At 36.2% G+C, this 27,881-nt stretch overlaps 1 protein-coding gene across 3 annotated transcripts in view; it reads right to left on the bottom strand.

Moving 5' to 3' along the window:
• Dtn (transmembrane protein 132C dtn) overlaps positions 1–25,721 on the bottom strand; it is a 113,524-nt gene extending 87,803 nt beyond the window's left edge. For all 3 annotated transcript variants that reach the window (XM_083085438.1, XM_083085439.1, XM_083085441.1), the window contains exon 1: positions 24,893–25,721. In XM_083085438.1, coding sequence (XP_082941564.1) covers positions 24,893–24,995 — 103 coding nt within the window. In that variant the 5' untranslated portion in view covers positions 24,996–25,721. The remainder of the gene's footprint in view (positions 1–24,892) is intronic.
• Positions 25,722–27,881: the final 2,160 nt, after the last annotated feature.

Here is a 27,881-nt window from a genome sequence, read left to right as displayed (position 1 = left end):
AAAGACGTTAGTATATTCTTTTCAATTATCATGTATATCTCGATTTACAAAGTTTTTCGACAAAATATGAAAACCATTGAGATTACTGTCATAAAGTTTACTAGCATACAATAACGTCAATAATACAAATACCAAATATTTTTGACTTTCGTGTTTCTCTTTTTTTAAAATCGTGATAAATCAGTCAGAAAATAACAGCATTATTCTGTTTTCTCGGGAAAAATTGCCAATAGTATCTAAATCCCATTTGATTTCTTGACAGTAATGTTATGATGTTGTTTCAATATTTCGATATTCAATTTTCGTAGTGATTTGTCATAACATATAATACATCATGCAATATAAATACACATCATGTATGTGACACAATTCTACGTAAAAATATGTGACTAAAAAAATGCATTGGAAAACTTATGAAAAATAAAACGTGACCTGCATTTCAATCATTTAACGATAAGAAAAAAAAGAGTATATTTCTTTTTTTAAACAAATTGAAAATCACTCAATTCATTTTTCAAAACAAGCTGTCTAACATGCTTAAAAGTTAAGAATTTTAACCATAGCCATTTTATCTTATAATCTTCAAATATTTCAATCATTTTTCAATAGATATTAAAATACAACGCATTTTTGTAATAAACAATATTCAACGTTTTTCTTTTTTGTAAAATCTATATCAAGTTAAACATAGAAGACTATTTATTCCTGCTTTACTTATAGTCGGAATTGCTTTTTGCGACATGTATTATTTATATAGACCTTTAGAAACGACTTTTTTTAAGTAAAAAAAATCCTTGTAGGCAACACCTCTTGCCAGACAGAAATATACCGAGAATGAAAAAGAAGCAACATTTACGCGAGTTTCATGAACGTGTACTTTTCCGCGTTCCGTTTTAAAATGTTTCCCATTTACGGATCCTGACAAGTTTTTCGGTCATTATTCTTGCGAGAAACACCATTAATCATTGTGCAATCATTACGTTGTTCGTTCCATTTACTTAACAGTCTTCATTAATCCATCCATCTTTCTCGCGGTACTCTGCACCCGATCGGTATTTTATTATTTCATTATCATTAAGATTACAATCGCAATTGCACTTTTACTTGCGCTTTTTTATTCCCGATAATTGCGACCTCTATCTCGATAGGGATTTATACGGATAATTTATCGGAAAAGTCCGCTTACGACTCGGATAAGGGCTGAGAACTTTGGTTCATGGCGATTCACCAGGACTAACGGCATCTGGAAATTCGAGAACGAAACCGCGCCGACCGTTAATTAAACGCGGCCATTGGATTCGCGCGATGAATCCAAGTCGGCAGCCCGTATATACGTATCGAGAATAACTTTGGAAATGCGGTAACGAGGTAATCGATGTACCTCTATAAGTGTCATGCGGTAATACTATAAAACCCGTGATATTCATCTTGTCTCACAACGGCAGAATCTCAATTATATCGTAATTCATCAGACGAAAATGTATCGTATCATTTATACAAAAAAAATATTGTAATAAAAATTACAATATAATTTTTGTAAACGGGGAATATATCAATATTATCAAAAGAATTACTATATTTTTATGTTTAATAATATTATGAACGTTTTATATTTTACAAAAAGAATTATTGTAATTATAGTAATAAATGAATTATAGTAATTTAATAGTAATTATAGCATAAATAACTTATTTTATAGATAACAATTTTTTACAATGTATTATAATTTTAGTAATATATTATTTATTATATTTTCGAATAATTGTCAAATTTTTATATTTTATCATAATGTCGTTATATTCCAATTTTACATTAAAATGTAAAAGAAAATATATTTTTATGTAACTTGTATTATAAAATTTTCTTCGCATACGATCAAATTTGAACGACATTTAAATATAAAACGTACACATATATACATGTAAGCATTATATTGAATTCTCCTCCTCTCCTATTGTCAACTATAAATAAAAAGCTTTACACGATTCAATCGCGATTGAGATTATGAAATTGTAACTCTCCTTCAAACTCGAGACTAGTTTATTTTGCAAATTTCGCAAGATGACTAATACATTATTTGAAACATTTCGACATTTTATCGATTCGGGATATAACTATATGATACACATATACGTTTTCTAAAGTTAATTTGAAAGGAAAAATGAAATCAAATCTCCAAGAGAAGTATCTATTCAAATCTCGTAAAAAAATTCCCTGTTCTTTCTAGATATTGTTGCTTAAAATTTCATGAAGAGAATATTTTAAAAATTTTTTGAATCCAACTTTTTGAAATAGATTTTTTCGTGTATATACGTTTTTTAATTCAGACAAAGAAAAAACAGAGTCACTTAAGTTTCAGATATTAGATTTGCAAATGTACTAAAAAAAACTGAATAGCTTTCGCAAGGTAAACATTTTTCACTGGTATAACGTTTTCATTTTTTTATCGCTGAAAATTACAATAAAAAGAATGTGTATTTCACATTAAATAGTTTGTTCAAACATTAAATAATATAAACAGAGATATATATTCATAATAATTTTATTAACGTATAATTTACTAGCGTATAATTAATTGGTTTGCTGACTGCTTACAAGTGCAAAATTATCAGAGAATTTTTTTTTTTAAATTCTCGCTCTTTGAATCTCAATAAAATTTTATTAAGAGAATTCCCTCATTTTTTACAAATATAAAAGAGAAACCCCTGAAAATTCCAGGTTTTTATGTTTTTCTAGAGAACAGACACCCTGAAATAAGGAATGAGATCAACTGAAAAAGAGAAAAAAAATTCTCAACTTCCGAATCAATCACGGGAATGCAAGCTTTCTGTGCGATGTATAACAATTAAAACGTTTATCAAGTCTCGTGGTAAAATTTGCATTTGTATTAATATCTTACGCAAAGCTTGCATAAAGAGGGAGCATCGCGTGCAGGACTTGTCGCATTTCTGCGCCCTCAAACTCCGGCGTTGAACCAAGAGGAGAGATGAATTATTCTCGGGTTAACTTGGAAAACAATCGCGCGGTTCTCGTCGCCGTAAGGCACTCATTAGTTTGCAATCCTCGGCTATACTACCTCACTCGCTGTGCAAAGTGTACGATAAAGTGCGACACCGAAAAGCGGCTCGCCAGCGACACACATGACGCTTCATGCGTGATACAAAGCGACATAAAAAATATCCCGCATGCGTCCCAGTTTCTTTTCTATTTAGTTTAATAGAAAATTGCAAAGTGCGACCTAAAATCTCGCTCTCCATGCGTCAAATAATGTATCAGAATATAACAATTAATCGCGAATTAATCTCTTCTTTTTTTTCGGCATCTACGTTAATTTAATGAAGCACGTATGTTTACAAACATTATCGCATCAAAAAATATTTATAAAAATTGATTATTTTCAGTGGGATATATATATTATCATGGATAAAAATAATTTTAACTACAAAATAATTTTTTTCCATGTCAGGGATTGTTCTTAAGATCAAGGAGAGAACTAAGCAATATTATTAATGACATTTCACAGCGAAACTTTAGCGCTTGTAATAGTACACCAGTTCTAATTAAAAACTTTTAGGCAAAAAAATAGCGATTCATGCACGCACAAAGATACATATTCGCACATACACCCGCATGATGCCATCATTCGCAATTACGTACAACTATTTTCGTCCTCGTTTCGGGTGTAGTTGAATTTTCAAGTCGTTACATTCTGCGGAAAAAGATACGATAAAGCGAGAGAATTGCCTTATTTAAAGTATACATAAAAGTAGCTCAAATTTTAACTCGCAGAAACCGCTCTTACAAGACCTCTCTCGGTACCTAGTTTACAAGCTGCCAACTTGTTGGAAATTTTTTACCACTTAAACGCTTCGAGAACACGAGTAGCAATAACATTTGGTTTTTACCTCTTCGGTTGAACGACTTGGATCAACTTCGACGCACTTTTGCATCTTCGCACCTAGAGCGACGACGCGTTTATCGGTGCCGATCAAAAGCGAGCGTTGTTGTTAATAAGCAAGCCGGATGAAACCAAGCGAGACCAAATCAAACCGAGAGGAACGCGTGTCTCGCCGTCGGGATTTGCCGTGTAACTTTAGGGCAAATGCGGTAACGAGGTAATACACACCCCGTGCACGTCTATGCGAGCCTGTCCATGGAGCGAAAGCGTGGGCGAGGGTGGCGGCGGGGGTGTAATTCGCATCACCGTTGAACCCAGTGTGGCAGCTAACTGAGTTACGGAGGGCTCGTATATACGGGTGTACGTCGGTCGGTATACGCTATGAACCGCAAGTGCCACGCTGTTGTCGACACGGCGTTTTCGTAACCCTTCGCAACCCCCGGGGATATTACTTTGATCCGCGCGCCAAAATGCTATACAGAATCCACTATCGACAGCTATCGGCTTTCGACCTACACATTATCCTTTTTGTCGTCCTTTTAATCTCATCCGACATGATAGACACTGACAGCACGATAATCGAGTTACGTGACAATATTTTGACAAAGATTCTCTCCGAAGAAATATCTGTCGATTGCAATTCGCGCGTGTGTACCATCATTACGACGGATATTCGAATAGACGTCCAATGAAGGGATTGTCGAATTTCGACGCACAAAGGTTTAATCAAGTTAGAGCCTCGAGCGATCCGTGAAATTTTTCGTATAATCAAATATTTTCAAGACAAATATTTACGAAACAAAATATTATCCGGATACGAGGCATGTCGGATGTTATTTTTCCTCTCATATTTTTACTTTGAAGCGAGCATTGTTTCTGCTCTCGATACCCACCGATAAGAGCGGCTCCTTTTGTTCACCCGAGCCGTCCCTTTCGCGATCGGACGCAAGACCGGAAACGCAACCAGCGGATTCTCGCGTTACTCTGCAGCTCGGTTTTGACAAACGAACGTCTGTCTCGCGATAAAATCGCGCCGGTTGATTCATCTCTCGCCGCAAACCCACATGTATGAGCGCGACGCATATCGATCGGCGAGTTTTTGCGAGAGAGATCTCGCTCTTTCTCGCCAGAGTCGAAACGTCCGTCCCTCCGAGCGTTCACAGAAACGCGACCGCAGAACCGGAAGCTCCAGTTCCTACCTAACGTTGAGGAGAGAACGAGCGAGAACGCGTCCAAGTTTATACGCGATCGACAGATATTTATTGGACAACGGCGCGGTACACGGCGCACTTATACCCGTGGGAACCCGACATTTGGAGCACGTCCGAAACCGCTGCTACGGCCCGGGGGGGCCTCGAATACTCCGGACCAAGTTACAGTCGGCAGCGGACGGCATTACGTCGCGATATTACGAGCGTACACGCAACTGTGATACTCGAATTTATTTTTCCTCTTTCCTCCTTTCCAAAAAAACCAAGCACGAGCTTTCCCGTCACGCTCTCGTACGCCCGAAATGTCATTTCGCTTTGGATCTCTCCCCGTGTGTTTTCGCGTCACCCCTTGCGTGTACGCGTTTTTATTCAGAGATTGCGCCAAATATTTTGCTTGGTCGAATTACACCGAGGGCAAAATATTTCCGTGCCTGCATTTCATGTAGAAATCTCTTTAAAAAAATACTTGGCTGATTTCGGGATTATCAAAATATTCGAGTATTCACTTTACCCAAATTATAACGAATCGCATTTGTAAATATGCATAATCTTTTTCAGCATTTAGGAATCTGTGTGTATGTGTGTGATAGCTCCGATAAATTGAGCTTAATTTCAGCCAGAATATAACCTGGAAAGTTGTGTTTTGCGATACAATACATTTGGTCGACACTTTATTACAGTAATTACATGTTATAGTTCTATATAAGCTGTATAGTGTGATATTTTTATTTTGCTTCATTTGGCATATAAGAAAAAAATTAATCGCATTTCCACTGTTATCGGATTTTTAATTCCTTCTTTTAAATCGTGCAGGGAAAAAAATTGACAAATTGATTACGAGTCGTCATCGGAACACGACTGGCAACTATTTCATATTTAAATGAGCTCGCGGAAATTACGGATTCGCTTCATGTTTATTTCAACCGCTATTTGCAGCCCGAACGAAGTATTCTCCCGAATTTCATTGGGCACTTGTCGAGATACTCCTATTCACCCGCCCATTCTAGATCGTATTCGGATTGAAACGACAGCGAGGATTCAAAGTCTCCACACATGGACCGCCCTAGATTTAACGACGGCTGTCGCTCGAGATTTCGAGATTCTGTTTAGAGAAGAGCGAAATGCCCTCGACTGCTCGCGATAATCAAGTCATTAATCGAAACGATCCAGATTCATTCGCATCAGACGGAATCAATATTTGCCAAAAGTTTTGACGGAACATCGCGTTCTTCGCGATTATAAAAGCGGTAAAATTAATAGGATTGAATAAAATAAGAGAATGAAAACTGACAAGGTTTTGATCGAAGACACTCGACACGCTATATCTGACAACTGATATATTCGATATTAGAGTAAAACAACCCGCTCGACAAATTTCATTCGTTAAGATTAATCGAAAAAAGTTTAGCTTAAGACAATAAAGTGCTCGCGTTCACGTTTCCACATTTTTCAAAGATACCTTCCTGCCGATACTTTGGGAGCCAGGAAGCGCAACGTTGTCGAGAAGTGTACGATGCGAGATATATAGATCTCCTTAGACCGTTCTCGATAAGAAGCGGAGATAAGTCGCTGGCAGGCAAGAATTTTATTCTCCGACATATATATTCTCTACGATTCTACTTGGCGGGGAGAGAGAGACGGAACGCCGCGTTAAATATAGGATCCGCACCGTTTTCGTGCGATCGATGGGCGAGTTTCAGGACGAGCTCTTTGTCCGAGATCTCGTAATAATAGATGGGCGAGGCAAATCGTCGCTTCATCATTATTACTTTGTCTAAGCATTTTTCAAAAATCGATTGGACACATGACTGCAGATGATATTGACCTATCGCTTCTTGTAACGAAAATAAATATTATTTATATATTTAAATTTTATTCTCGTTCGAAATATAATCAAACCTATTTGGGACTTTATTATCAGAAAAAAAATTTTCCCCGATGAAGCGAACTGAAACGTTCACGAAACGAACGTTGGAATCGAATAAAGAATTTAGGCGACTCAAACTGGGAAGTTAATCTAATATTCATCACGACAGCTTCAAACGTCAAAATAACGAGACTTGTCGCTATTAATAGCGTGTAATTCTCGGAAAGATTTTATTCCTTCGCGTTAATCCCGCTAGATATGTTTCGACGTGAAAAACTAGATATATATTTCGAAATTATAGATCATGAAAGAAGGATAGCAGCAGCGCACGATAAAACAAAATTCCCATTGGAATAAAGCGGTAGGGATAAACCGACGGTGAAATTGCCCGGTATAATTACGTCTGCGACAGCGAGAAGCTTGCCTCGAAATTACTCGCAGACCGACTCTTTTATATCTTATTAGTAGCCAGATTTCCCCCCCCCCCCAATGTACCTGCAATGCGCTCAATGTAGTATAAATAAATTGCAAATATCAAAGTTTCTAAATACTCCGCAGAAATTCGTGCAACGCGACATCCGGTACATCCGGTATTCAAAAAATAACTGTGTGGCTTTGAGGATCCAGTTTATTTTAGAAGATCAAAAAATCGACCTTTTTCTTTACATTTCCTGTTTAAAGAATGTGTCTCTTTGTAATTTTATTAAAAAATTTGCAAAATTGATAGAGTTATAAAACTTTGAATAGGATGGCCTGCAAAACTTAAAATGTATTTTTCTCAAACCACTGCTTTCAAAGCTAATGTGACGAATATTTTGAGGAATGAACTAATAATTTAAATTTTTTTAAATGAAAGACAATAAATTTTTTGGGGATACTAGTCCTAAATAGAATTAATAATCAATATTAAAAATTAATAATTAATATTTTTCTGACTTTCAAAAAAATATATAAATTTTAACAGAAATGAAATGTGTAATTTTAAAATGACACTGATTCTTTTTCATACAAACATATACCCACAATTATCTCTAATAAAATTAGACTTAATATCCTATAAATATCCCGAACAGAATAAAACTAGATCGAGTTAGTTACACGAGAAGTAGCATGTCATACTATGCGTTTTCAAGCACGCTATGCGCAGAGATATTGAACAAGAAAAAAAAGCTAAATATCCAAGATTTAAAATACTGACGTACTGTTTTATCAATCAAAAAATATGTAAAACATCAAAACGATCAATTTCTAACATCCTAAAAAAAATCCTAAAAATTATCAATTATTCTAGAATAGAGTGGGCCCTTAAACGAATGGATACGCGTCAGTCTCGTAACCCAGTTTCAGAGATTCCAGAGACTCGTCGGTCTTCACATCGAGCGTAGGGTTATCAGGTATCGACAGCGATAGCGCGTCCATCTCTTTTCCCTCTTGGGCCAATCGTTCTACGAAATTAAATCGAACGAATCCAAGCGACACGAGCGAGCTACTCTAGCGATCGATCGCTGTTACCGAACCACGTATCGCTGTTACCGAATCACGTATCGCTGTTACCGAATCACGTATCGCTGTTACCGAACACCTTCACTGCCAATTCTCTCCTTCCCGAAAGGACTGGAAAGGGAGCGAAACGTGGCGCCCACGCGACGCGAGGAGAGAGTACGTGGGGTGTCCCTCCGCGAGCTTCCACGACGACGAAGGTAACGTAACGTCGTGCAATTTCACAGCCGTCGAGTCGCAAACGCGAACGCGATGCATTCTTTCGTTGCAGTGCGGAATCGCGAGCGCGGCTTGAAACGCACGGCACGCCGGAATTGGAAACTAAAATTGGAATTTGCCCTATCGCCCCGTCCGTCCCCTCATCCACGCTTCCACTCTCTCCCTTCTACTCCAACTAGTTAACAATCGATGCTTTTTTCCGATCTCTTTCGCATTTCCGTTACTCGCGACTCCCGTCACGAAGAGCGCATTGTCCCGTTAATAAAATAGGACGTGCATATAAACCCGACCCACATACACACAGAGGATGTGCTAGAATCGCAGCATTCCCTTGCTCATACGTATCGTATATTTCAGTGCAAAAATGAAATATGACATCGACATTGCGTAACAATACAATCTGTCAATGCTACGAGATTTTAGTTGTGTAACATTATTGCAAATTATTACGCCAAATTTTGACCAATTGCTGTTGCCATTTCAATACTATGTAAGTATAGATTTTTAAATTGAGCTTGATTTTACATTTAAATTACAAGATTTAATATACTAATTAATATACTAATTTAATATACTAATTAATTAATAATGAAGTTTCATCTACAATTTCAAGTTCAATTCTAATTTTGATTATGATTTGGCTGTTGTTTTTTAATTGCAATTTAATTTTAAGAAACCAATGATCGCACCAAAGATGTCTAGTTTATTTTTTTTATTATAATTTATTATAATTATATGTATAATTATTTTAATTACAATTATATATTTAACCAATTTATTTTAGCTTATTTTAATTTTACGTTGATTTGGATTATTATTCTAGATTTAGGCAGTGTTACTTTTATTTTATTTATTTACTTATGTATCAAAACTTTTTACTATAATATGCGAATTATATATAAGTGTAAGTAATTAGAAATGGCTTTAGAAAATAATAAGAAATAACTTTAAGAAAGTTTTTAAGTTCAATATTATTATTATAGTTTCATAGCTTGTTTTATGTTGATATATATTTTTACTCTTAGCTATCATAAGCATTTTTAATATTTTTACTTTAGATATATTTATTTATACTTTATATTACACTACACAAGATTTATACTACGTCACACAAAAGTCACTAAATAACAAATGTAAAACTAGAAGTCATCCAAAGTTAAAGGAAACACGGATTAATAAAATGATACAACACTATACAAGTGATGTCAAGACTATATCGCTATTATCCAATGCCAAAAAAAAATCAATATTAGATCTGCAATAATATCCGCGTCTCTGACAACCGAGATTTATATGGAGATATCTTCGACAAGACTTCCCCTTTTCGCAAAGTCTCTTAGAATCTTGCATAATTTTGTAGATTCTCCGGATATTTCGCCGCGAGAGGAATTCGTTCCAATTTTAACTTTGCAACTAGTAGTATTCTCATCAAAGCTTTTTCGATTTTTACTTCCACAATTGCGATTCCCTCGTGTTCCCATCTTCGCGTTCACGTCCCCGCGGTTCGTTCCCGAAAACCCGATGATATTGGAAGCTAAACCGTATATCTCCGGTTATCGATTTGTCCCTCGCACACATCTGTGCACCTACACACATCTTGTTTTTGTTTCATTTGTCCATCTGCGAGCGCCAAATAATCAAAACTCTATCACGACGACGAGTACGTGTGGACAAGAACGGGCATATTTTTTTTTCGCCCCGAAGTATGTCGACAAGTGCGCGCGCGCGCACGTGACGAATGATAAATTTATTGTTTCAAATGCATCCTTGCGTGACGCAATACGCGGAGAGAGCTTAAATCGAACACGTGCGCGCGCTTGGCACGTATACATACCGCAAATCGGTCCCGATATTTTATAACCCGATTAAACGCGCGGTTTTAATACGTCTGGCCGGACCGCGATAAAACTGGGTCCGCAATGCGTACAAATCTACCAATACGCTCGCCGCCAATAATACCCTGTATGGAAATATTCGATAGGAATGATAGCGAAATATTAACACTGCGGCACGTTAAACTGTTCTTTTGAGAGCTTACCGACACACAAACGAATCCAAGTGCGTTACATCGCCGAGAATAATTATTTTTACATAAATATGGAAAATAATATTGAAACAATAACAGTGAAATAACAGCGAGAAGCTCGACATTTATCGCGAAATTCTCCATTTCTGCTCCACGTATGTAACACTATTACGCATTCGTAAGGGGAGGATCGTAATTCTTTTTGGTGCGACATATTTATGAGAGACGAGTCTCTTTGGGACAAAAGTTTAATTGGTAAATGTTTACTTTTAGGTTACACAGCTCGAAAAATTTTTATTTTCACATATGTTGTAGAGGATACATTCCTAAGTAATACACCGTTTGAATTTTGCGGCGGTCTTCGTTCCTGAGATATGCGATTTTGAAATTTTATACTTACTTGTATCATCTTTTCGTTACATTCTAAATATGTTTATATTTTTCTGTTTACATTTACCGAGGTCATCTTTCTGAAGAACTTTCAAAAGGTTTTAGCCGTTTGTTATTTATTAAATAGTTATTAACAAAAAAAGTTTCATGAATGGAATATAATTTTACCACATCATGTATGTTTAAGAAGAAATATAGGCACACACACACACACGCGCGCGCGCGCGGGGTGCAACGGGGGGCCTTTGGTCCCCCCTCCCACAACCACCCCGCCGGTAGGGGACGCATTGCGAAGAGTTCAATCACAATGGATATATGCTGTAAGTTATAAAGCGAGGTCCACCTTGCCTACCGGCGGGGTGGTTGCGGGAGGGGGGGCCGAAGGCCCTCCTTGCACCCCCCGCGCGTGTGTGTGTGTGTGTACACATACATTTGTGATATTTTTTAATTGCATTAAATTGTATTAAATTCTATATAAATTTAAATTGTTTACCTTTTTTTATTTACCTTTAATTTACCTTTTTTTGCGTTTTTCTTCGACTTGTCAAGAACACAATTCTTGATATGGAAGCAACAACGAGCAAACGTAAACAAAAAATATAAATACACAAGTAAAATATAATATGAAACCGTGATAAATAAATGTAAACAAAAAATGTAAATACATAAATAGGATATAAGGAAAAGATGATATAAAAGTATGAAATTTCAAAAGTGCATATCTCAGAAACGAAAAGAGACCGCCGCAAAATTCAAACGGTGTATTATTTAGGAATGTATCCTCTACAACATATGTGAAAATAAAAATTTTTTGAGCTGTGTAACCTAAAGTAAACATTTACCGTTTAATTTACTTGTTGATTCGAGAATATTAAAATCCTCGTCATTTTTCGCAAACTCCATAATTCCAATTAGATTCTCGACAGATCGTAGAGACATTTATGCGACGGAAGAGCACGTATTTAAAGTGACCCCGTGATCCGATATGGTAGAGTCATTGGTCGGATCGGATATCGCTCTCTGACTGTAAAAGTCATCGATTTCAAATAAAACGGAAAAGGCAAAGGGCGAACCGCTGTTATATTCGACTTTCGTCCCGCACATTCGACCAGGTATCACTGCATTCAGTTAACCGAAAGCTTTCTCATCCAGAGCCAGATCCTTTACAGCTGGTTCCCAGCGTTATTATTTCTGTCTCTCTTAAGCTGAATGAACATTATATCGTTGATGACAACATGAAATATTCTTCTAGGGATTTTAAATGTCGACCGGTTCGGTGATGATCAGTATGTATCGATCCACGTGAAACCTACATAAGAATATTTGACGTTGACGTGACGGTAACGTTACGTATTACGTATAGTATGCATCCAGTTTTATCCAGCCGGACACGAATAAAATTGGAGATAAAAGAACTCTCGCGTTGGTAGATAAAAACGAATGAATCTTTTATGAGATCGATTGACGGAAGAGAGGAAGAGACAAAGAAAGAAGAATGCAAGTTTTGAATAATTTTGTGAAATTCTACTCGAAACAAGATATAATCTATTTATTATTAATTTAAAAAATATAATAAAATAGTCGTAAATATAATGACAAATTTAAAAGCTTTTTAGCCAGGACATAAAACGGAAGAAAAAAGAAAAACGAAATACATATTTGAAATGTCAACATTATGTTGTATGAAAATAATAATACATATATTATTCACGTTCAAATATAATATTAATGTACAATACTCTCTTTCTATGTAATATTAATATAATATTAATACAATATCAATATTGTAATTACATTCTCTCTCTCTCTCTCTTTAATAATAAAATATCTAATTTAAAAGGCAACTCGCTGTGAAAAGGGGCAATAATCATCTGTTCCAAGAAAGGAAATAATTCCGCGCGTTATAGATCGTTGAAGGAAACGGCCCGATCGATTCTACAGATTGCCCGAGGGCGCATAAATTCGGTTGATGACGCACTTGATCGTTACGAGCGCATCAAGGTACGTTAACCGTGATGGAAAAACTTAAACAAAGTCGTACTCCCCGACGCGTGATAGGGCAATATCAACCGCACGGATGCGACATCAGCAGCGGGAACAGAGGAGCCATCAGGACAACGAGCAGCGGGCGAGGAGAGTGGGTGGAATTCGCATAAGGTCGTGCACACAGGCAGGTAGGTAGCGGTAAAAAGAAGAACGAGCACAAAGCGCACGCTCTCCACCAAGGAACACCTGCTCCTCCGCGTCGCGTATGAGAAACCGGGGAAGGAGGAGGAGGGGGAGGAAAAGGGTCGAGAGGGGGAATCCACGTTTCCGATCCGACAGGAATCGGAGAGCTCCCCCACTTTATAACCCTTCTGTCCTTCTCTCCTCTTTCGTGTCCCACTCTCGCGCGCGCACCTCGTTACGACGGTCGATGTAGATAGACCATACGGGAGAAGAGGCCCTCTCTTCGCCAGCAGGTTGCCAGGACGACCCCATCTCACGCATCTCGAAATCTTAAGAATTGCCGTGAACACGTTTCGTCGGGTAAACGGCCGGTCGATCGAGCTACTTTGATATTTTTCCGTTCGCAGGACGCCCAGGACGCTTGTACCCTTCCTTCCCCCCTCGTTCAGCGTCGACCAAGATGTAAATAACGCGATTTATAAACGAGATATACAGAAAGCACACGTGAAGGCCAGGGTCTTCCTCTTCAACTTTTAAAGAAACTTGCCGAGAGATGCGACTCCGATTCAATTGATTCGCGCGATTGATGTCAGGCAAATTTCAGTCATCATCGTCTGTCGTCGGGATATCGCGATCGAAGACTTACGGCAAGTTGCCGGCGAAAGTTTACTCGGGAATTCGTCTCGCTAACTCGAAACTATTTCGAAATTATTTTCGCGCTTCAATCGCTCGCTAAGAGCTCTGGCTTTTGAGTCAGTCTCAAGACTCGACTCTTCTTGCGTGCCCTCTCTACCTTAATGCGACTAATAGACGGAAACATGCGCGCGCGTCCGGTTTTCTAAAGCGCTGAAATAGATTAAATCCCGATCGTTCCTCGGCACTTCGAGACTTTCTGCGATTATTACGAGGCGCCGATGGAACAATAACGCCCCCCCCCCCCCCCCCCGCGTAAATTCGGCTTCCTAATACAGACGAAACGACTTGTCGATTCGACAAACGCAACGAACCGCATGTATAGCTTTATTCTTAATTCATCTTGACACTCGTGAGAAAACAAGAGGTGAGTGGCCAGAGGGGGAGGAGGAGGGGGAAAGGGAGGGGAAGAAAAGTGCACGAGTGAAATAAGAGTGTCGTTGCTTCGAGAGTAGATCTTTGTTAAACTTTAAGTAACGAAGAGCCCGGTGAATTTTATTTGACACTTGATGAATGTGCCCGTGTCACGGAAGGGTAATGAGAATTCCGGGATCGTGCGCGCGTGCGCGAGGGATTAGAGTATGAAACATCCCCGGTACGGAATAATTAAATAATCGAGGTATATTATACATCTCGTAACATATGTTGGCGCGACAATCTAACAGTTTTCAAAAATATGCCAAATATAAGAAATAATCGTCAGATATACGTAGACTAACTTAACTAGCACGACATTAAATAAAATATCCAATCTGCAACATTACTAATTCCGTGAGTTATTACGTATGAATTAATTTTGTTATCAAATATCGATTCTCTCCACCGCATGCGATTTTCACTTCAAAAATCTGTTTTATTATTGTATTTAAATCGTACATTGATCATTTTCATGCGATTTATATTATTACAGCGACAATATTTCTACGAAAATATAATTTCCTCATCTCATTTGTAGAATGCATAATTTGGAGAGCTTTTTAAATTGTTCTTATATCAATTCGCTTTTATATTAGTTTTAAACTTTAATATCCGATTTAATGCAATTTTTCAACATTGAAAAAATCAAGAGAGATCTTTTTCTCGCCTAATTTAGTCTATCAAAAATATATGACAGTTCTGGAAATGTTGTTTATACATTGCGTATATAGGTACGAACGTATTAATTGATTTGTTCCGCTATTGAACATTATTTACTTATGGGAAACCATCCGTATCAGCAAAAATCTGTTTTATTATTGTATTTAAATCCAACATTGATAATTTTCGTTTTCATGCGGTTTATATTATTGTAATGACGATATTTCTACGAAAATATAATTTCCTCTTCTCATTTGTAGAATGCATAATTTGGAGACCTTTTCAAATTGTTTTTATATCAATTCGTTTTTATATTAGTTTTAAACTTTAATATCCGATTTAATGCAATTTTTCAACATTGAAAAAATCGAGAGAGATCTTTTTCTCGCCTAATTTAGTCTATCAAAAATATATGACAGTTCTGGAAATGTTGTTTATATATTGCGTATATAGGTACGAACGTATTAATTGATTTGTTCCGCTATTGAACATTATTTACTTATGGGAAACCATCCGTATCAGCAAAAATCTGTTTTATTATTGTATTTAAATCCAACATTGATAATTTTCGTTTTCATGCGGTTTATATTATTGTAATGACGATATTCCTACGAAAATATAATTTCCTCTTCTCATTTGTAGAATGCATAATTTGGAGAGCTTTTCAAATTGTTTTTATATCAATTCGTTTTTATATTAGTTTTAAACTTTAATATCCGATTTAATGCAATTTTTCAACATTGAAAAAATCGAGAGAGATCTTTTTCTCCCCTAATTTAGTCTATCAAAAATATATGACAGTTCTGGAAATGTTGTTTATACATTGCGTATATAGGTACGAGCGTATTAATTGATTCGTTCCGCTATTGAACATTATTTACTTATGGGAAACCATCCGTATCAGCTATATGGATACGATAATGAGCGTGGGCATGACAGAGACGTCATCCCATGATATAACCGATGGAGTATAAATTGAACGAGATGCATCAAATAAGCGTACATTAGCGTGCACATACCGATGTACCTTTTGAGGGTGCATCTACTTGATTGATCCGCTTTAGTTAAACTCAATATGTGTGGTACGATCTAGGACAAGGTTCTTAATAATTTGTCTTGCTAGATATACCATCAACTTTATCGCATATAAGCGTCATATGTCAGAAATGGAGCACATGTGCATTATATTCTTATATTTTTAGGAATATAATTGTTTTACGAAAGATGTGTGTGTGTTTTTAGATGTAGAAATTTTATGAATTACCGCGAAATTAATTATAATACACATCAGTTGGCCAATGTATGTTTCATATGTGTAATTGATATATTCATTACTTTATATTTAAAAATTTTATAAAATAATTACTAAATTTTTCTCATTAAAAATATTTCTGCGCTATGTTTACTCGAGGCCACAAATATTTCAGATTCATTCTATGTTGTAAAAAAAATAAAATAAAATAAAAACATTTCATTCTGCGATATTTACGATGCGAACTATGTGAACGTGACAAAAATGGAGATTCGAGAAACCGATTTAATAATGGACGCGCGCTTGAGAAATAGCCGCGTCGCGGTAAAACGACATGTGTAATTGGCTTGGTATACGTATGACACTTACATATGTGTGAGCCGGGATGAATGGAAATTAATCTCGCGCGATTTAATAAGAGAAAATAAAGATTAGCGGTAGATTACGAGCGAGAATGAAGCGATTTCTCGGGAGCGCGATAGGATATTTCCCGTCGACGTTAAGACGCGACGTCGCGTCTCTCGCAAACAACTCTCGGGGTTTATCGCTCCCTCCGCGACAACGTAAAATACGACCATGATCGACGATTACGCCATACGCAGCCGCCGCTTATCCGCCCTGATGAGGAGGAACTTGAATGACAGTTCTTCCCAGACAGACGAGGCGGCGCGAAATATTATCGCGTTTCTATCGCACGCCAAATCCGATTCCTTCGCCCGATTTCCAATACGCGTTACCTCGTAAATTTCGCGAAATTATCGTTCTGCGGAAAGGGGACGTTAGGTATCGAGAGCGCGATACCTTTCTTCGGTTACCAGACGACCGATAAAACGTATCGGGAAAATTATCCCGGACAGATATTTCTTTCGGCAGACATTTATTACGACCCGACCTCTTCCGTACATTGACCTGTGCTCCTTTACGTGTTCGCTAACGTGTATGCGAATTAACACTTTTGGCTCGTTCTTTGGGAGAACTGTGTATTACATTATAACACTTCCGTTTCAAAATTAATAGAAATCGAGAGATAAATAAAAATTCAAAAAAAAGATAGAATTATAATAAAAATACATTTGATTGTAAAATCCTTATTTATGTATAATAAATATATTTACTTTTATAACTGTCATTTTTTTATTTCTATTTCTTTCCTCGGAAGTTATACAATGATAATTAACAACAAGTGTTGATTTTTAAATAATATTACTTAATACGAATGATACTATTTTTACGTTTTTTTTTTAGAGATTTTTTTCCAAGACCGAGGTAAATTATTTCACGTGCGTTAACCGCTATCATCCATGAGAAATTAAAACGACGTGGGACAATGGTCGGGTCGGCGGAGCCTCCCCAAAGGGTTAAATTACTTTCCACTGTCGCACGCAAGGATTCTACAAAGGAAAGAGATCCAGGAATGATCGCGTTTGTCGGTCCGGATATTACGAACATGTTTCAATCAGTCTGCGCTTAGAGTTATAAAAAAAAGAAAGAAAAAAAACGCAACGTTGTAAAATAACGGATGTCCCTGATGACGGAACGTATCGCTGAAAGCTCTATCGAACAGTATCATCGAAACTGTCAATGTGACGGAACCGGCTACGATCAATCTATCGATACTGTCATCATCATCAACTTTCTCCTGTTCGCGAGTTATTATGTCGTGTTTCTCGATTTTGTAAAAAGAGGAGTACATCCCAGCATTTGATTTAAGAGAGTACAAAGTTTCTGTTAATTTTAACTTCCTCAACCGAGTTTGCCTCCATTTTTCACGTCGTTATGTAGAGGAAATATTTAGATAACATACATGATAAATTAAAGAACATTCGCGTATAATCATACGAAATTAATAACCGTGTAAAAAATGTATAACCATCGACATCCTGCATTTATAATGTCTTTGCATTATCAATGTGCTACGAGAAGAAGCTTTACTATAAAATACAAAAGAGCAAAAAGGCGGAAGAAATTCTTCTCCTACGAAAATATTACTTTCCACCTTCATTAAGATTACATGCAATAATAAAAACACACGTATACATTTATTATAAATATCAAGCGAGCATATCAATCTATGCTAAATGATGAATATCATGTATTAAATCATGTATCAAATCGCCGCATTTAATATCTCGCAATATCATTAAATGTAATTTTGTATGGATTACGAAATATTGTTGCAACTCAATGAAACGAGGTTTTCAATAACTTTTTTTATTTTCCCTGGGGGATCGCGTGTGTATACTAAACCGGCAATAAAAAGTTGAAGATGAACGAGGAATGACAGAAATAATTCAGCACTACACAACCGCGTTTAAAATCCTAATAGCCTTGACAATCCATCGACGGTCGTTCGAAATAAACTCCGATAAATTGATACTATTTTTTCATTAAAAAGAGTTATGCAGCTACCGTAATCCCCGAAATATTTCGAAAAGTGAAGTTTTATGTCCGCCTCATCTTTTTATAAAAAAAAAAAGATAATCAAATTTCCAGATTATTAAATCTTTTTTTTAGATACTTCTCTCTCTTTCTTTTCTCCATATCAATATCTAATTAAATCAAAATAATACACAGTTATTCTATAAATGCGTTGCAAAAAGAGTTATTATATTTATTATCTCTTTGAGAATTTATGCAAATAAAGGAAAATATCGGCAATTTTTAAATGTGAAATGTATGAATTTAATCGAGAGAACCGGCGAATCGTTTATCAATCGCACGGCTATATCGGATTTATAATATGAAATTTATATCATTTATAATCGGAAATAAATAACTAAATTTTTGATCATATAAAAAAAATTTGCTCCTTTCTTTATTTTCTATATTATATCTATTATATTTTAAAACTTATTCGACTCGAATTTTATGCTTTTAATGCCAGCATGTAGCACGATTAATAAAATCAATATGATCAACAAAAATATATGTCATTTAATGGAGTTTAAATAAAAGAGAAGTAAATTGAAAGATCTAAATAAAAGTATGTTCTAATGTGCTTTGAGTTACTAATTTAATAGTTACGGCAAAAATGGGCACAAACAAATCCAACGCAGTTAATAAAACTCAAAAAGAGCAAGCTTAATTATACAGAAATCTGCAATAAAACAGAATACACGGTAGCTGACTATGAAAACCGCAGGCACTACACAGAGAACAAAGGAATTAATTTAAACTATCCGAAATTAAAGGCCGAAGGTAAACGTATTAACTAAATTCTAAAAGCTTTTACTAAAGCTTTTATGTTCCCCAAATGTCTCCTACGTACGTGCGGTATTCTAAAAAAAAAATGAAAAAGCAGGTTTCGCGAAAAATTATTTGGGACGTGTAAAAATAGCACTTCGATTTCAAAATTCAGCAACTTTTGTTTTAACTTCCAATTTAAAAAAAAAAGTAGTTCAGTATCTTTCAATAATGGCGCTATATTGTTATATATTTCTGCACATTGCGTTACTAACACTTTGAGTGGTATAGAAAATATAAACGCGGTTTCTTTTTTCCGCAGAAAAGTGCAGAGAATGGATGATTTTCCGTCTCTCGTATCTCTTTTCTCTCTCTCTCTTTCTCTTTCCTCCTGAAATACAAGAGCAAATACGGTAGCAGACTCGAGAAACGTGAAAAGAAGATATCGCACGGAAATAGAAGGAGACAGAGATCATGGACTAAGTGAAAGAGAAAGAGAGAAACGGTAGAAAAAGATTGCGACTTGCCGATGGTCAACAGAGACAGAAAACGTGGTATCCGTCTGGGTTATCGTCCGACCAACAGAACAGGAATAAGGGAACGAGGAGAAGAAAATGGACAAAGGGAGCAGCTTCCCTGATTCCTCTTCTGCACGTCACCGAGAATGCCAGGCCATCTGGCATCATGCCGCGATTCCCTGCGACTGCTGGCAGGACCGTGGCGCTTGCCATTCGAGACTTTATTTTATGGGGGGTCTCGCCCCTCTGCAGCACTATCATTCTTCCCGCAGTGTGTGTACACGCGTCATTGGTGCATTAAACCGTGAATGCCGGCTTTAATGTAATGCCGCGATCAACTCTATATCCTACTATAATTTATCACAAAAAGAAAAAAAATGTTGGGTTCTTAAATCATTAAAACTGTTTGCATATTAAATAAAATGAATAATGTGAAAATTTTTGTTTTTCTTGAAAAATGTAAAGATATTTAATTTAATATCGTTTCTATCAGTTCCTATCATTTATATAAAAGTATTTAATTTATCATTTATAAAGAAGTATTTAATTTAATATTGTATCAATTCCTATCATTTATATAAAATAATCACGCTATCACAAAGATCTCTGCGTGCTTCTGCGTTTTCAATCTCTTTTTAACGTCGGAAAATATTGCTGTCTTTAAAAATCTTTCACACCGTCGAAAGATAAAACTATTAATGAAACTGTTCTGCAAATATTTTCTCAGTTTACGATATTCCTTATTAATGTCAAGTTACATTAATATTTATACGTGGATTCTTTTAATCTTTTGCTTGATATTTCACAGAGCATGGTTATGAATGTCTCAGAGTATAATTCAAGGAAACTAAAATATCTCTTTAAAAACATGCACTAATGAGATAATCGATAAAGGTTATTGGACGTGTCTTAAAATACACTTATACGATATTATATCGAAAAATGAATACGCATAAAATATAATAATATATATTGTCAATATGTAATCATCACTAAAGTGTCGAATAAGGCAATTGAGAGACACAGTTAAATACCCATAAAGGACAAAAATAAGACGAGTCGAGGAGCTTAACGAAGTAAAATTGCCCGTTAATTTCACCGTAATCGGAAACAACATGGCTTGGAATTTCTTTTATCCCAATGTTTTTGTTACATCTCCTGACTGTATTCTATCTGTATTCTCATATCCTTAGTACGCGAGAATATTACGTAATACGCGAATGCTTGAAATACCGAAATACGGACACGTTGCATTTTCAATGTCTTTAATATTGAATCGCTCAACTCGAGAATTTCCTGTCGTCTACAGAAGACAAAAATATCGCACGATGTTATATATCAATCTTTAATATATAAAAAAGAATTTGCATATGCAATATATGTGAGCATCCCGCTTGTGCAATCTTTTTATGCAAAACATCGTCTCATCGCGTCTCTCGCGGCTCAAAAACCTTCTAGGCTCAAGATACGATAAATCCAAAATTTATCGTCTGGAAAACCTTTTAAAAATTTATGAGTTCCTAAAATACACACATTCTTTTTCAAGCAAAAGAGACGTGTGTGTATTTAAGACGTTATAAAATTAAAATTGATACGACAATATTCAAGATGGATACATACATATGATACGTTTATTTGATGTATTACAAAACTCGAATTTTTCACTTATTAAATCCGAAATAATTTAAAAACCGCGAGTAAAAATTTATAGAAAAAATAAAAATAATAAATAATAAATTAATTAATTAATAAATATTAATCCAACAACACAATATATGATACATTTTGAGATGACATAATTAAACTTAATCAATTTTGAAAATTTTATCGCTCTCTAAGAAAATTCGAGAGAGATTGCGAAGAGATTTTGTATGTAAAGAAAAACATTAAAAATCCGATAACATCAACTTGTCCATAAATGATATATACGCGCAAGAGATCAAGCGGTACAAACATTATTCGAAGTCTCTCTTATTGCGTTATTCGATTTTGAATAATATCGGGAATATTTGTACGCTTACTTTTCGTGATGACGGCTGCATAAGTTATGCATGAGCCGAACCGATGGCGAAAAGCGGGATTTCCTCGCGTGCAAAACCAGGGCATAAGGCCGATATATCATGTATTCATTGCTTCGTATATGCATATATACAACGGTAACTTGACATAATTAGAATTGATTGTATTGCAATAATTGGCAATTCCGAGTTCGAAGATGAATAGAGCGCGTGCGAGATACTTGTTAATATCCAAATTACAACGTCGTCTCGTTAAGAAGAAAAGAGATATTACGAGAACAGAGGAAACTCTTTGTTCTCCGCATAATTACTAAAAACAATCTCTATGGAATCATTATTCGATTATCGGTGCAACTACTTCGCTTCCTCGATAACGCGATGCAACTTTTTCGCTGCAAGTTGTATCTCCACTTATTTTCCGCGTCAGTTAATTTTCATAATTCTTATTATCACGCTTAGTAACAATATCCATAACGCGCGCCTGCAAACACTCCTTTTCGCGTTCGAAATATAAAACAGCTGATTAAAAAGGCGCGTGTCAACGAGTCGCGACCTCGAACCGTCGTAAAATTCCGGAAATCCGCGGATCAACGATCCAAAAGTACGAATCGATAATAGAATTCTTTTATCTTCCCCTCCCGACGTTTCCCAGTCGTCCTCTTGAATGAAACGCGCGTTTCAGGACGGCGTTAGCGGTACATGCACTCATGCGTGCCGCACGTGCTGCATACGTAATGCGTATCGACGCGTCGAACAAAGCGAGATGCAAGTGCATATCGCCGAATCACGGGTGGGACGACCTAGTGTTATAGGCGCCCCTATGCGCGCAGACTTCGGAAGGATATCTTCTGAATCATCAATGGGATAAAAAGTTGCGCGCACAAAGCCATTGCTTTTACTTGTTCGACGAATGGAGTGGAAATAAGCAGCGATATAATAATAATACGTATTTCCTCCCGTGGGAAATTGGAGTTTTCTCCTCGCAAAAATCCGAAAGAAATTTCAGGGACATGTAATTCTTTGGTGAATTACATAATATTTCTGAATAGATTTGCAGTGGATGTAGAATTTAAAAGGTGCTCGATAATACAAAAATATATTATTAAATATATTATTAAAAATATATTATTAAATATATTAATATAAAATATATTATTAAATATATTATTAAAAATATATTTATTAAATTTCATTAATATTATTAAATATATTATTATATGTTATTAAATATGTTATGTAGTGTCAACAGAGCTGAAGTTTCGCCACGTTTAAAATTTTTATATTTATCAAAAATATATTTATTAAGAATATATTTCTTAAAAAAATATATTTGTTAAAATATATTCCCTATATTTATTGAAAATCTGCATTTCTATATAAATATCTCCGTCTATAAAGTGTAATTAAAGGGCAATTAGTAACGATAATTGTCCCATTCAGATAATATCATCTCTAAAATTACATAATTATTGCTGTAGCTCGAATTACGCAGGTTTTACTTGGATTACAGATAAAGTGATAATATAGGTATTCGACGTTGGTCTTCGCGCAGAGACGAGTAACGCCCGAGGGTAACGATTAAACGTTGTATTAAAAAAAAAGATGACTTTTTCGCTGCAGTATTTGTGTTAACGATACTTGTCGATATCGTTCGTTACGGAAAAATGCCACTTAAAATTATAATAATAGCAAATCGATTTAGTTTTCTACGTTTTAAGAAAGAAAGAGAAAGAGAGAAATCAGTGTGTAAATTTATTGTTATTATTATATGTACATTTTTTGCACAAGAGTTTTTAAGAGATTATAGTACAAAAAAGTTTTTAAGAGATTATAGTACAAAAAAGTCGCATTTAAATAAGGGATCTTTTATGAATATTAAGTGTGAAAAAATTCTTAGATTATGTAACTTGTGTGCTAGAAATTTTTTCAGAAAGATTTTTAACTTTTTATATATTTTAATATATCTTATTTTATTATCTGTATTATTTAGCTAATTTTATTTTATATAATTACGATATCTTTATTGGTCAAAATATAATCCAAATATTGTAAAATGTTGATCGAAAAGCATCTGAATCAAATCTTTTAAAATATAAAATATATCTACGATTATAATTCCATTCGAAAAATACAAAAATATATAATAATTAAATTTCGAAAAACCGTGTCACATATATATGCAGGTTCTAAAAATATCGATTTAATTGGAATAAATTGATATAAGCCAAGAAATGGACACAAGCAGTATTCATTCATGAAATACATTTTCCAAAATATTTCATCTAACTTGGAAAAAATTATAATGTCTTTATTTCTCCATCTTGGAGAAATTTATTGCACGTAAATGTAGGCAACACATTTGAATAAATATCTTTTATACATAACCCGCAACTATAATAAATCTCTCTCTTTCTCTTTGTCTCTTGATTATGGTGTGATTCATCACGTAAACATAACCGTACCACACACATAAAAAACGTAAACACACCTTTCTCGTACGTGCGCTATGACAATCTTGCGTAGACGCGTGTCTAGCGCGAAAATCAAATCCGTATCAAAGCTACTTGTATAGCACACGTGTATAACCTCTCTCTCTCTGTTTCTTTCTCTCTTGCAGCGAAAATCATTTAAATGCTTAATCATTAAAAACTAGTAGCACCTTAAAAAAATCTCTCTTGCCTTATATCTTATCGTTATCAAATAAATACGTCCAAGAATTCAAGAATGTCAACTTTCCGATATACTTGTGACGTAACACGGAAAAAGAGAGAGAAAGAGAGAGAAACAGGGGTCTACTTCTCGCGGGGATTAATCCCCACGGGAAAGAAAAGACCGCGTACGAGAAGGACACAAAGAGAGACAAGTACTCACCGGCAATGGCGACGAACAGGAAGAATATCCACGTATCCATGAGTCTGCCGATGGAGAAGAAGCCGCCGCTGCTACTGGCTGGGAAGGCTCGCCTCCTGTCCATCACGCACCGAGACGCATAGCTTATCTCGCTTGGGATGTGTATCGCGCTCCCTCTTCCGCTCCTCTCGCTGCGATGCTCGCGAACGCACTCACCGAAAGATCGTTTTCGAATTCGCGGGCGAGTCGTCCTGCGCGACCTTCACTCTGCTCGTCTCTGTCGACGGGAGTCGTCCTGCCGCGCACTTATCTCTCACATCGTACCCGCGTAGCCAACGTTCTCACACGCAGGTGCCCCGCACACTAACGAGCGAGTAAGAGCTACCGGAGCGATAAAGGACGACGAGGACGACGACGACGACGCTGCTCGGCGGTCGCGCGCGCCGCCCCCTCGCGCGCTCCTCCCTGCGGAGGACGTAGTCTCGCGTCTACGCGTGCGTAGATATGCACACCGCGTTACGCACTCCTGTCGTCCGCGTGTATACGTGTATATATACGTCCTCGCGTTACGTCGCTCGCGTCCGCTGCTACGTTCACGGTGACACGGAGGCGAGACGCACTACCGGCGCCTGCGACGGAGACGGACAGACGCAACGTCGGAGCGCGATGACTGCGTGATTACGCGTGCGAGATGAGAGGGGAAAGAGAGAGAGAGAGAGAGAGAGAGAGAAAGAGGGGACGCGTCAAGCGCGAAGAGAAAACGTTTCTGGACGACGCGAAGCGCGAGCGGCGTGTGCACAGCCGACCGTCGTGCTCTCACCGCCGCGTTGTCCGGAGTATTGACCGACTCGATTCCGGCGCGGCGCAAGTCGTGGCGAGGCGCCGGAGTGGGGGTAGGAGCGCGAGGAGAGGGGAGGAGAGGAGGGGGGCGGCAGGCATGCTCGCTCGGTGCCCGACTGCCTCGTAGTTGATCTTACCGGCTGCGCGCGCATGTCCAATCTCTCCGACGGCTCCTCTCCGCCAGCCGGCCGGCGCGACGCCGATCGTACGTGTGTATGTTTTTATTGTGTCTGTGTGTGTGTCTGTATATGTGCGATACGAGAATTAAAATCGAAGCGGACCGCGGCTACGAGAGTGTCGTTAAACCACGCTTCTCATCGGTAACAGTTTAGATTGGCTGTCACCGATATATCGATGTGTTATATACGTCGTATATATGTCTATATATATGTCTCTAGGTAAGTATTAATGGGAAAAGATATCGAGGTGTATTGCTTGGTACATTAAGGAAAATATCGATGTTTCTTTTTTATAAAATATCAGTGTCTCGTTTGATATCGATGTGTTTGAAATTTTTTAAATTATCGAGGGAAAGAATGAAAATTTGAATTTAAAAAATTGACATTTATCAATACTGTCAGAAATGCGAATAATAAAAATGTTTTTAATCATTGGAAGAATGCGAAAAAAGGAATCATTAGTGTTTTTATTTTTGATATTTGTTGTAAGAGAGAATGTACCATGTTTTTGTATAAAAAAATAATTATTAGACAAATTTCAGAATGTTAAACTCGAAAAAGCTATAATGTTAAAGCATTTATAGAATCCGTTTATAAAGAATCGATATGAATTATCTCTTTATTCCTTCTATTGAATTAAAATAAATTTGCAAGAATCAATTTTCATGAGATATATATCTTTCGTGATGTCTATTTAAATCTTTATATTTATAAAATCGAACAACGCATTGAGAAAGTATTAAAAAATAGAAATATAAATGTCATAACATATATAAATGTTTTCTTATAATTCTAACATAAAATATACAAAATGTTCCTAAAAATTCATACATTTTTAATCGTCCGATTTTTCTCGATATTCTCAAGTATTATACACTTACTTTCAAAATATATTTACTCTCAATAACTTAATTTCCCAGTAATTTTATTAATCTACTTAATAATGTTTGGAGTTACGGTCGCCTGGAGTTTATTTGATGAAATTGTCACACGTTTTCAACATTCATGCAATGTACTGTCATCTGCTAATATTACAGTTGTCCGATATTTTCTCGGCATTTCTTGATACTATAAATTTTTTTATAGATGTGATATTCAGCTTTAACAATTTTATTAATTTTATTAATAATATTTCAACAATACTTGGAATCATGGTCGCGTACAATTCATTTGAATAAAATTGTCGCATGTTTGCACTGTTAAAACGATACATTGCATATAATACAACTGATATTTTCCCGATTACATATTTATTTGCAGACTTTATTATTTATTTATTCTCAATAACTTAAAACTCTCTTATGATCGCGATTAAATCTTTACGTCTCGTATTAAACTTGTCAACTTTTGACCTCGTATGTGATCGATTCCTGAATTTCGAATTTGTATTACAAATTTGGAATCCAATATAATTGTTACAAACGACAATTATTCGATCATTAATTCATCCATTAAACGCGACATTAAATTAATTAAATAGTGAATATAAACGTTTGACATTAACACGCGAGTGAAAAGTAACGATCCAGACAATACGAGAAAAGCGAAAGAAATTTCCTCGAAAAATACGAAGAGGCCGCGTTCAAAAAAAGAGGCGGAGAATTCTCGGAAACGAACTCGGTCGCTTTGTTTACATACACGGTAGTGCGACAGAGTTGTGTGCGTATGTATGATGTGCGTGTATGCTGATCGTGCGTGTTTAGAAATGTGACGATGTAAAAATACATGCGAATACAATTTCCGCGGAAATTGAAACCAGAAGAGATATGCGTGTAACTTACGTTAGAGAGAAATCTTATAAAAAAGAAGGAACGATATGTTTAGCATTTATTTGGTTTCAGCTGTTTTCATCAAAAAATAAATTATATTAAAGAATTATTACTCTATATGAATATCATGACAATGATCACTATTTTTCTTGCATAAATAAATTAACGTGATATTAAGTAGTTACTTAACGTGATTAATGTTTAAAATATGCAATAATTAAA

This window comes from Camponotus vicinus, unplaced genomic scaffold (assembly GCF_025532165.1).
Source record: "Camponotus vicinus isolate PSW18456_S1 unplaced genomic scaffold, iyCamVici1.0 SCAF_12, whole genome shotgun sequence".
Lineage (NCBI taxonomy): Eukaryota > Metazoa > Arthropoda > Insecta > Hymenoptera > Formicidae > Camponotus > Camponotus vicinus.
Note: the sequence above shows the minus strand (reverse complement) of the source record. Positions and strands in the feature narration are given on the sequence as shown.